The sequence below is a fragment of the Procambarus clarkii genome, chromosome 39, assembly GCF_040958095.1.
Source record: "Procambarus clarkii isolate CNS0578487 chromosome 39, FALCON_Pclarkii_2.0, whole genome shotgun sequence".
Taxonomy (NCBI): domain Eukaryota; kingdom Metazoa; phylum Arthropoda; class Malacostraca; order Decapoda; family Cambaridae; genus Procambarus; species Procambarus clarkii.
In genome coordinates, this window is record NC_091188.1 from 259,691 (window position 1) to 271,450 (window position 11,760).

Below are 11,760 nucleotides of genomic sequence, written 5' to 3' on the forward strand. Positions count from 1 at the left end.
TTTTGATAATTATCTTTAGAATTGCTTATAAATACATGGATAGTGAAATATTACAGAAACTGTTCACTAGTTTTGAGACCAAAACTGGAATATGCAGCAGTTGTATGGTGCCCATATCTAAAATAGCACATCAATAAATTGGAAATGGTGCAAAGACATGCTACTAAGTGGCTCCTGGAACTGAAAAATCAAGAGCTCTGAGGAGAGGCTAGAGGTGTTAAATATGCCAAAGCTAGAAGATAGATGAAAGAGACTATATGATCACTATGTACAAAATAATAACAAAATTGACAGGAATTTTTGAAGTCTGCATCTTCAGGAACAAGAGGTCACAGATTGTAAGGAAATAAATGTGCCAAAAAAATATAATTGCACACTGTCCAAGAAAAACAAATGTGGTTGTAGGTGTAAGAATCTGAAAGAACATAAACACCGTATGTAACGAAGACAAGTAGATCATCCCACCTCACAAACAAGAAGGGGGAATGCAGCAAATGCAGAAATAGGTAAAATTAACAGCTCGTTAATGGAGTTAGACAACTCCAATGCAGGGAAAGTCAAAGAAGTGCCTAAAGGAAATCTCTCCAATGAGAGGAAGATAGGTTCCCATGGAAAGGAGAGTAAACCAGGAGGTTCAAACCAAGTACTATTAAGAGCTGGTAGGAATTTGAACTCTGAGCAGGTATCTGTGGTAGGGCAGGCAAAATCCAAGCTGGCCACCAAGGAAGGGAACCTTGCCATAAAGTAAAAAATGAAATAGGAAACTAGGGCATGCAGGGTGGGTGATAAAAACATAATCATGAAGCTTAACCAGAAACCAAGGGGCAATGGCCTCCAGTGGAATTAAGTAACCAACATCACTTAGCTTAGCATGAAACAATGGGACAGGTCCAAGCAGAGGTTCGAGTATCCTATGCATGACCAGGCCAGTGATTGAGGGAGTTGGCTGGCTAAAACTTCAGATGGTCCCACTTTTGTGCCTAGTAGTGTAGTAGTAGTCATGTATAACATGGTTGTTGTGTTTGTATTGGGGCAATGGTCATTTGCCCTGTTACCTTCCGGATCCTAGTTTGTTTAAAGCAGGTGCTTGTTTTGTAGAGTTCATGCTTTCTGGTGGTTTTTTTCTCAGTTTTTGGTAGTCCTCCAATCCCCAAGCTTCCCTCACTTCATAGAGCCAGGTTCTGGTCCTGGTCCTTTCTCCTCTCCTGGTAAGCAAGACTGGGTCTCAGACATGGCTCTACCAGGACTGTTTTCAGGGTAGCTTCTGAGGGGCTCCTTATAGAAAAAGGAGGGACTTGGTTACATTAGAGACTATTTGGTTTAATATTGGTGCTTTTCCTTCTTCCTGCAAGTGCATCCCTACCTCTGATCATGAGCATGTTTGTACCTTCCTTCACACAACAATGCCTATGTCATAACACACAGAAATCATAATAGCGTGATGCATCAAATGAACAAATCCACAAGGGTCGTGACGAGGATTCGAATCTGCGTCTGAGAGCATCCCAGACGCTGCCTTAATCGATTGAGCTACGACATGGTAATAAGAATTGCAACCAGAAATTCTACTGAATTTACTTGGATCCTGCAGCCTCTCCGAGACACAAACCAGGATTTTGCACAGTTCTCCCCATGCACTCGAGCTATGTCAATAGGACGTTCTACCTCTTCGCCCTTACTTCATTATACACGTCTTACGTCTGGGATGCTCTCAGACGCAGGTTTGAATCCTCGTCACAGCCCTTGTGGATTTGTTCATGCCTATGTCATGTCTATTATATAAATTATACATTAATTTTTCAGATGCAGCTTTTTCAGTAAGTGAAGCTCCGTGTATTGTGGATCATTTACTTTGTACAAGATCACTCACTGCAGCTGGTCCGATGCCCGTGGTGGGCTTAGTCGCTAATCCTTCCCATACTCTCTATGTTCTGCTGGCTTCTGGCAGGATCATTCACATTAATCTACAGGCAGCTTATGTACCTAAAGTTGTCCAACTCCCAAATGCTGATTATGATCTTGCTGTGTCCCCACTTAGAAAGGTATAGTACCAACTGTAGATATACTGTATACAGATAATACTATATGCATGCCTTCTGCTTGTCTGTGTATGTATACATACATACATATATATTGTGTGTGTGTGTGTGTGTGTTTTAACTAATTTTTTTCACATAATTATGCAGGAATTGTTATACAGTATATTTTTATTTAAATATATTTTCTAATATTAAATGTTACAAAGTTTTATTTCTTTTTGTGATAATATATTCCCAGGCAGGGCAGAAATGGTTGAGCACATTTCTTTTTGCCTGATTGTAATAACCCCGGTACTTCTCTCCCTTTACTCCACTCAACACCCCAGCTCAACACTGCTCACAGCTCAGTATGACCCCCAGTGAACTACTATATGGCAGTGTAAATGTAAATGTACAGCTAATTATTAAACTGAAATATTAAATAGGGGAAAGAAGCATGAATGAAAAGGTTATGAATTTAATTATGACTAAAAAAGTCTTACGCATACTCGACTGCCACCACCTCCTGACCATTTGAATGTGTCTAAATTACTGACCTCCCAGGAAGAATAACTCAATAATCATGGAAATTCAAGGGCATATGAATCTTGGTAATAAAAATGTTTTGGGAATGAATTATGCAATTTTACTTTACTTATTGAGGAACCAAGGGCAACTATAATATCAATGAAATGGAGAGCACGGGAGGGGGGGGAGGGGATTCCAGTGCCGCATATAAATACAGAGCACCACTTGGTTTCCGAACCCCTTGGGGGATGAGACCCGTTGGTTATCATGTAAGTTCATAAACGAGAATTGGAGGGAAAAAAAAGTTCAGTGGAACAGGCTTCTCCCCCTCTAAGTTTTCCTAAGTCCATTTAAGCCCTGCCTTTCCAAGCCTAAGCCAATGAGTCCAAAATCTTGCTCCAGGCCTGAGGGCCCAGCCAATGGGACGTCTGGCACTACCCTGGGGGACTCCGCCCACTAGGCCTCCCTGACAGTTATGTTTTAATCCCGTAGAATCCTGAATCGTTTCCACGCTACAACAGGACGCCGGCTGGACGTTATATGGCCCCCAGCCACCTCACTCAAAACTTGAGAACTACGGTTTATTGGCCCTGAGTGAACTGCTCCTCGAATTTGTCAATGGTTATGGCATTGGCAAGGGGAAGAGGGGAACGATTGGAGGGGGGGGGGGGATTGGGTAGGATTGAGGATTGGAAGAAGAGGGACATATGGCCTGAGATGGTCGGACAATGTCCCTTGTCTACAAACGAGGAGTTTATGACTGAAGATGGTCAACAAGAGAGGGAAGGGGAACAAGGAAAGGAAAGGCAAACGAGGGAAGGGGAAGGGAGAGGAGAAAGGGGAAAGGGGAAGAGGAGAGCTATGATCATTACATGATGCTTTGTTCACCTAACAGTTATTAGAGACCTGGGAGTTAAGCAACTGTTGTGGGTTGCATCCTTGGGAAGGTCAGTAGTTGACCTAGGGAGACCTCAATAAGTATAATGGACTTCTTGTTACCCAGCAACAATAATTATTTTATGTTGTCAAGAGTTGTCCTTGACAGTAAGGGGACACTTTTCTCACTAGTAAGCTGCCCTTCAACCAGTGATATATATTATAATGTTTGGACTGTATAAAAACTATTATTATTATCCCACTAGTTTGAGAGTAATACAAATATAATTATAGTGTAGTATAGTACCTGTAACGTATGCTGATACACTGAAAATATAATTATCAGAATGTTCTTTACTAATATTTTTCTCTTTGTTATGTTGGCAGTACAAGATTTGTTGTATATTTTTAGTTTCAAATATTTTGAGATTGGGAGATGCAAATAATACTCCTTGTTCTGCAGATAATTTTATTAATAGAAATTAATAAACATTACTATTATTACTGGTGTTAATAAATTTGTAACAAATCAAGAAATGCTTCTGCACTAATTAATTCATAAGCAGATTGGATTGAATGCCAAGAGGATCTACACAGGTACTAATAAGTTATTTGTCCATTAGGTCCACACGGAGAACTTTGAGGATCACATTAGATGTGTTATGCAACGTTTGTCGTCTCAGCCGCTGTTGGTCTCTGGTTCAAACTCAAAAGTAACCCCTGGAGAGTACCTGAATCTTCTCAATCGTATAACAGCAACTCTTAGGAAGAACTACATGCAACCTCAGCGAGCTGCTAGAATAGACATACAGAGAAGGTAGTTTCTGGCGTAGATATATGATTGTAAAACTAAATTCCAATAGCAAAGCTAATTTGATTGCTGGCTTGAATTCTCTTCTTTTTTTTTTAATTCATTTAGCATTTTAAATACATAATGTAATAAAATCACAGGGTTAATAATTCACAATTTATGGTTTTACATTATTGCCAGAAAATTCTATCTGGATTTTAATTTTCCTTTCTTCTTCTTCACATTAACTGCCCATATATTGCACTTTGAGAGCTACAGCAATATCAATGCTCAAAGTAAAAAAAAAAAAAAAAGGCAAACATGAATATAACATATAAATATGCAGACTAAGTCACATAACTGCCAAAAAAAAAAAAGGCAAACATGAATATAACATATAAATATGCAGACTAAGTCACATAACTGCCAAAAAAAAAATGCAAGGCCAAAATTTGAAGTCCTGTGTCAAGATGATTTGCAAACAAGGAGCAAAATGCACGCACGCACGCACGCACGCACGCACGCACGCACGCACGCGCACACACACACACACACACACACACATACATATATACACATATACATACATATATGGGGAAGCCGGTGGCCGAGCGGACAGCACGCTGGACATGTGATCCTGTGATCCAGGGTTCAATCCTGGGCGCCGGCAAGAAATGATGGGCAGAGTTTCTTTCACCCTATGCCCCTGTTACCTAGCAGTAAATAGGTAACAGTTAGGAATTAGGAGTCCTGGGAGTTAGTCAACTGTCATGGGCTGCTTCCTGGGGTGTGTGTGTGTGTGGTGTGGAAAAAAAAAATAGTAGTAGTAGAAACAGTTGATTGACAGTTGAGAGGCGGGCCGAAAGAGCAGAACTCAACCCCCGCAAGCACAACTAGGTGAATACACATACATAAATACATACATGCATTCATATGCCTCAAACCACACAAGAAGTAGGAACCCTACTTCTAGTTTATTCAGCATGGCTGAATAGTTAGAACTCAACCCATCCTCCTGTTTAGATAGTAGTTTTTGTAACTGCACCATAGTACAAAGATTGACGTATTAATCGATTAGTAGAATTTGGTTCTATTCACTTTACAAGTCCAAAAAAATGAAGCTAAAACAAACTTAAATATTCCTAGGCCTAGTATAGCACACATATGTACTATATTAGGCCTCAGATATCATGTATTAGGCCAAGGAAGGTTAGGTTAGGGTATCAAAGGCCTGGCACAATTCTTAGGTTTAGCAGTGGAAACCTATTCATTAGCCAGAGAGCTAATGCATTTACCAAGATGGGTGTGTTTCATTATTTTTAGAAAATAAATGTCTGGGTAATCTGAAACATTGGATGGAATGAAGTGATCTAATTTCCATTGTTCTAGATAATCTGGACGTCTGTGAATTAAGAAGTTCAGTATATAATAATTGCTTTTGTGGCAATAGTAGCAGTGTGGTGTAAATTATGTTCAGTGCATATATGCTTGTTGTCTTTTGTTACCCATGTACCATATGTTCTTAATCTCGGAAACACTCATATTTTGTAGGTCAGACATACTTAACGAACAGAAGCAAAGATTACAAGCTGAAGTAGATGACTTGCAAGTGAGAAAGAAATCGTTAACAGAGAAAGCCCATGAATTGGCAGAAAAGTATGAAGAAGCCAGTGATAAGAAGAAACAATTAGTTGAGAGGTACAGTATGGTCAACATCCTTTATTGTAATACCTCCACCTTGAATATTTTACTGTGTTTACATTTTAGCTAGAATAGATTACATTATGTGAAGTCTCACTCAAGTGAATAATAATGTCCATGAAGCCATTTAAGTGTTTTGTAAATTAAAATGAATGTTTTAAGCAGTAAATTGACACTTTCCTTAACCGTATATTCAGAGTATAAACATCTAGTTAATAGCAGACTTTACTCGTAGATGACATTTTGGCTGTAAGGTCTTTCTTGTATCTAACAAATACACAGGGCAAGAAGTTTTAGAGGGAAAATATGTCAAATGGATGAGGTCCAGTGGGCATGGGATTACCAGGTCACAATTAAGTTTTGTAAATGTTTAACCAATGGGGTAGTACTGTAAAATTTTACTTGTGCTCATTGGTGGTGTAGTGCATGATGGCTTTAGAGTTCATGCCCTGCCTTCTAGTGTTGCTTTTCTCAATAAGTTTAGCATATCTGTAGGCTACCTTGAGGATCAGTATGTGGTTCAGAGGATCAATATCCCAGCTACCTGGTCTCTGACCAGGTCTTCAAGTTGGTCTGGTCAACCAGGCAGTTAGATGCCACTTGTGCAGTTAGCAGCACCTAACAGCATTCTTGAAGTTCATAGTTCCTGTTTGTGGTACATTCATCATTGGTGTTATTTACACAGGGCATACTTGCATAAAGTTTGAATCCAAGTTCCTGGATATCTCGCCATCTTGGGCTGTTACAATTACCACATAGTTTTGAATAAATCCCTCTAATGTAATATTATTGATAGGTATGCTTAAGATGAAGGTGTTGATGGCAGTGGATGTTGTTTGATATTTGCTGTCTCTGAGAGAAGGCATTGTCATTCTAGTTCCGTGCTGTGGCTGTTAATGTTTATGATTTTTGTTGCTTGTTTTCTGTGTTTTCTAATGAGGGGTAAAAGATATTAAAGGTTTAGGAAGGAATAGTGATGCACTGTATTGGGACACATCAAACAGGAACTACTTACTTAAATTATAACTTCCCAGAGAACAGCCAGGTTTGAACTGTGGACAAGGATAGACTGTGCACTGATCCTTTTGAACCTTGGACAGGGAGGGTAGACTTCACCCCACTCCTTAACTATTCACCTGGTTGTAAACTAGTCCATGTTCACCTGGTTGTAATTAATCTGTTTAATTAATTGCCTGGTGCAACTAACACTCTAGAGGTGTGACTTTTTAATTGCTAAGGCCAGACAACCTGGCACCTTCCATATCCTGTATGACTGACTCATTGTATGTAAAATAAAATACAAAACACCTTTATGGTGTTACACCCTGTGGTGGCAGTCATCTTTGCTGTTGACATGCTTCTGTTTTGAAATATCAACTTTATATAAGTCCTGATTTTTCACTCACCTTTGCTTATTTCTTATACTGTATCTTAGTTACTTTTCAAATTCCCAATACAGTACATTTGTATGTGATGGGACGCCAGTCATGGTTCTCATCCATGTGTCGGGGAGCACATGAGTGAGTGACTACGAGCAAACCAGGATAGTGTTAACCTTGCACGGGATGTGTTAAGGACAAGATTGGATGGAAGTTGTTTGTAAAGGGGGGAAGGGATGTACAGTATTTGTATAGTACATGATAATTCAAGAGGAATTACAACTGGTGCTATAATGTTGTGGGTTGCTGATGTGGCTAATGGCTGGAATGTGGTTGGGCTTGATTATATGCTATATTGTACCTGTATAGTATACTGCATGCAGTGTGAATAATAAAATGAATATCAGTTATATTTTGCATTTCTAATATACCCTTTTCACTGTATTATTCATCATTTTGAGTGGCCTGATGCTTTCCCTCACAATAAGTGAGAAATAAAGTAATGGTGATGAATGACTGAATCATTGTTGTCAACATTGCCATTAAAGGTTTGAAGAGAGCAAGGTATCCATCTCTTAATGGATGTCTACTCAGATTGTACACATTTTGCATTTATTTTTCAGATTAGAGAGGGTATTGAGCCTAGTGATGAGAGCATTACCTGTACTATCCACGGGAGAGAAGAACATGATGCAGGAGTTAGAGTCCATGCAGAACCACACCTCCACGTTAATGAACCAGTTAGCACAAATTAAGGCAAAGGACAAATGGCAAAATAGTCAGGTGAGACTTGACATAAAAAAAAAGAACGTAAGTCAGGTAATTTGTTTGAATGCATTTTTATTGAAACTTATTTTTTCTGTGGCGAGCCCCTTAGGCTCCCCGGAGCTATACAAGGTTGTTGTATATATTTGACCATGGCAACAGTCAATCGATGGAGTTCTAAGCCTATAGGAGACCAATGCCAGTACCTGGCCCCCTCAGAGAGGCACGGGGAGTAATAGCTTATAGACACCCTCATGTAATTGGAAGCAGTTTGTCTGCCATATACTAGGTCAGGCACCCAAAAAGGTAAGAGTCCTAAAACAAACTTCAGCTGGTGAAAAATTGCTAACCGAAAGCCAAATGAGTAAACAGAACTCCCCAATCAGAAAACGAGTAAACAAACAAGACGTCGCCTCAGCTGCTGTGCCGCTGTCTGCGCATCCTCCCCCTTCCCAGGAGGGAAAGGGGTGGGGTCTTAGACCTTCTGCGCCGGCTACCCGACCCCATTTCAGTGGCTGTTGTGTTTGATGGCAGTCGATCGACTCTGGCTCCATCCTTTTGAGCAGTGCTATCCGTAGCGGTGTTGCTCTGTGTGGTGGTGAGCGAGCCACGAGTATTGAGGCTGCATGCACCTAGGACCACCTTCCCTAGGTGCCCTATAAGTACTACCCTTGCTGTTTAGGGTTATCTTCCATAGGCCGTTCGGAAAACTACCTCCGTGTGGTTCTTTTGCTGCTCGGTGATTGCCCTCCCTTGGGGTCAGCTGGGGTTGTTCTTCCTCCTGTTTGACCTTGGGGTAGGAGGGCTCAATGTGGGTTTGACTTTGGGTAGGAGATTAATGCAGGATTAACTTCGCCATCCTACGCTGGACGCGTTCTAGTGAATTTATATCCATTCCATAGTATGATGACCAGAACTGAACTGCATAATCTAATTGGGGCCTAACAAGAGTAAAATATAGCTGAAGAACAAATCTATCGAATGCTCATGGGCATTTGGCTTCGGTCTTGCACTTTTTTCCCTGCTGGAGCTGTCTTCGGACTGGCTTGAGGAGGATGTGGAGGAGCTGTTTTTTTATATTAAGCCTCTGAACTTGGGTTAGATGGCCGGCACGAGAGTTAGGGGTTCCCCCTTTCCCTCTCCCGGGGAGGGGGGAGCTGTGCAGACAGCGGCGTGGCGGCTGTCAATCACAAGCTGTTGTGACGTCATGCTTGTTTAGATTGGGGAGTTCTGCTTGATCGTTCGAATTTTGGTAGCAATTTTTAACCAGGTGGGGTTTGTTTTGGGACGCCTATCTTTCTAGGTGCCTAACACTGTAGATGACAGACATAGAATGCCTCCAACCACATGGGGGTTTTTATAGGCAATTGCTCCTTGTACCTCTCTGAGGGGGCCAGGTTCTGGCTCGTGGTCCCCGGTATACTAGAACTCCAATCCAACTGACTGATGCCACGGTCTAATACATACATATCAGCCCGGTATATCTTCGGGGAGCCTCTAGGACTTGCGTCCCTAATGATTAGGGACATCATTATGTCCCTAATCAAGTCATCATTGTAAAATTTTCTAGTTGTTTCCACTATTTGCTGTATAAGCAAATCTGTCACACATTGGCAAAAATGTCATTTGTGTTTGACTTTATTTAGGCCGCTTCCTGTGATTCACTCTGGTATAATTGTATTCACCACTTTTTCAATTCTAGGTCCAGGTCCAGGACGGACCTAAACATCATCGTCCTTTCATTTTCTAATGTGTGGTCTGGTCAACTTATTTCAGCCACGTTATTGTGACTCATCATCTGCATTTGCATCTGGTGATTTATATACCAGGACAATAACCACCTTTAGAATTTCTATTTTGATTATCAGCAACTTCCATCATATCATTTGCGGTGGTTAGCAGCTCTATGCAAATGGGTGTGTCTTTGATGTATAAGCTGACCCCACCCTGTAGCCTGCATTTTATGTCACATACAGTATGTAGATATTAAGTTCTGGTATCCATATCTCACTGCCATAATAATTCAGCTCTTGCATCAGTAATGTACATTGTCTATATAAATGATCTACCAAAAGAAATACAGAACTATATTAACATTTGCTGATGATGCTAAGCTATTAGGGAAGATTAGAGAATTAGATGATTGTCATGTCCTTCAAAATGACCTGGACAAAATAAGTTTATGGAGCAACACTTGGCAGAAGGAATTTAATATGAATAAATGCCACATTGTGGAGTGTAGAATAGGACAAAATAGGCCACACACACATCCTTCAAATTACAGTACAGTATGTGTTAAAACTTTACTTTAAAGAATTCTCATAAAGAGAGAGATCTAAAGACGGTTCTGGATAAAAAATAATATTGTTACCTGGGGATCACATAAAGAACATTGTGTGAGTAGTGTATGCCACTTTTCTGACCTTAGACTTGCTTTTAAATACATGAATGGCAAAATATTAGATAAATTATTCACGACCTTTGTGAGCCCAGAGTTAAAATATGCAGCAGTTGTATGATGCTCATATTTTAAGAAGCACATCAGCAAACTTCGAACGGTGCAAAGACAACTAGGTGGCTTCCAGTACTAAAAAATAAGAGCTATAAAGAGAGGTTAGAGGCATTAAATATACCAGTTAGAATATAAAAGAAAAGTAGGTAATATGATCACTACATACAAAATAGTTACAGGAATCTATAAAATTGACAAAGAAGAATTTTTTAAAACTGCTACTTCAAGAACAAGAGGACATGGGTTCAAACTAAGGAAACAAAGCTGCTGAAAAAACATAAAGTTAACTTTTGCAAACAGAATAGTAGACAGTTGGAAAAAGTTAAGTGAGAAGGTGGTGGAAGCCAAAACTGACAAAAGTTTTAAAGCATTATATGACAGAGTACTGGGAAGACAGGACACCACAAGCATAACTCATCCTGTTACTACACTTGGGCAATTACAATAAATGGAAGGAGTGCCTCCCATATAGTTTGAAATATGTGAGAGGTGCTCATCTCTGTCAAATATATTCTGGTCGCATGCCATAAGTATGCTCCAGATTGAGAATGAAATGAATTCCATAATACAAATATCAATACCATACTTGTATAGATAGTACTGAACGACATGCTTGGGCTGTGAGCCAAAACTCCCTCATACTAAATAACGTCTCAATTGTATCTTCTCAGTGGTTTCGTTTTAGCCCTGTCACCTCCATCTGGGTCAGTAAATATCTTTTAAGAATATCCTTATAGTTTAGCTATATAATATGTTCATTTGGAGTCCTTCAGTCATGTAAGAGCTTTGTGGTGTTTTCCTCCTTGCTTTTAATTGCTGGTTTTCTGTGAGGAGCCCCATTGGCACCCTGACGCTATCATACATTCTTCATTGCATGATATCTTCAGGAAGCCTCTGGGGCTCGCCTAGAAACTGGTGTTTCATTATATTTAATGCTGGTTTTATAACTCCATTATCAGAGTCGGAAGTCTGGATGTGTTTGATTTGCATGTCACATACCTTAATACTTTCATTGCAAATGATTGCTTCTTCCACAGATGGAAAAAATTCTGAATACAGAAGCTGAAAAAAACCACCGGGTGGCATGTGTGTCGGAACAGCAGCTCAAGGTCCTCAAACAGGCCTTGACCAATGAGTAAGTCAATATATGAATTTTGTAATAAGTTTTTGTGCCGTTGCATAGAACAATGT

The 11,760-nt window shown here is 40.0% G+C and overlaps 1 protein-coding gene across 1 annotated transcript in view; it reads left to right on the forward strand.

Annotated features, from left to right (window-relative positions):
- The window catches only part of LOC123760382 (Nuclear pore complex protein Nup88), a 29,790-nt gene that overhangs the window by 16,382 nt on the left and 1,648 nt on the right, over positions 1-11,760 (forward strand). The window contains exons 9-13 of the mRNA XM_045746048.2: positions 1,804-2,042; positions 4,046-4,239; positions 5,764-5,910; positions 7,916-8,075; positions 11,607-11,704. Of these exons, the coding sequence (XP_045602004.1) occupies positions 1,804-2,042; positions 4,046-4,239; positions 5,764-5,910; positions 7,916-8,075; positions 11,607-11,704 (838 nt within the window). The remainder of the gene's footprint in view (positions 1-1,803; positions 2,043-4,045; positions 4,240-5,763; positions 5,911-7,915; positions 8,076-11,606; positions 11,705-11,760) is intronic.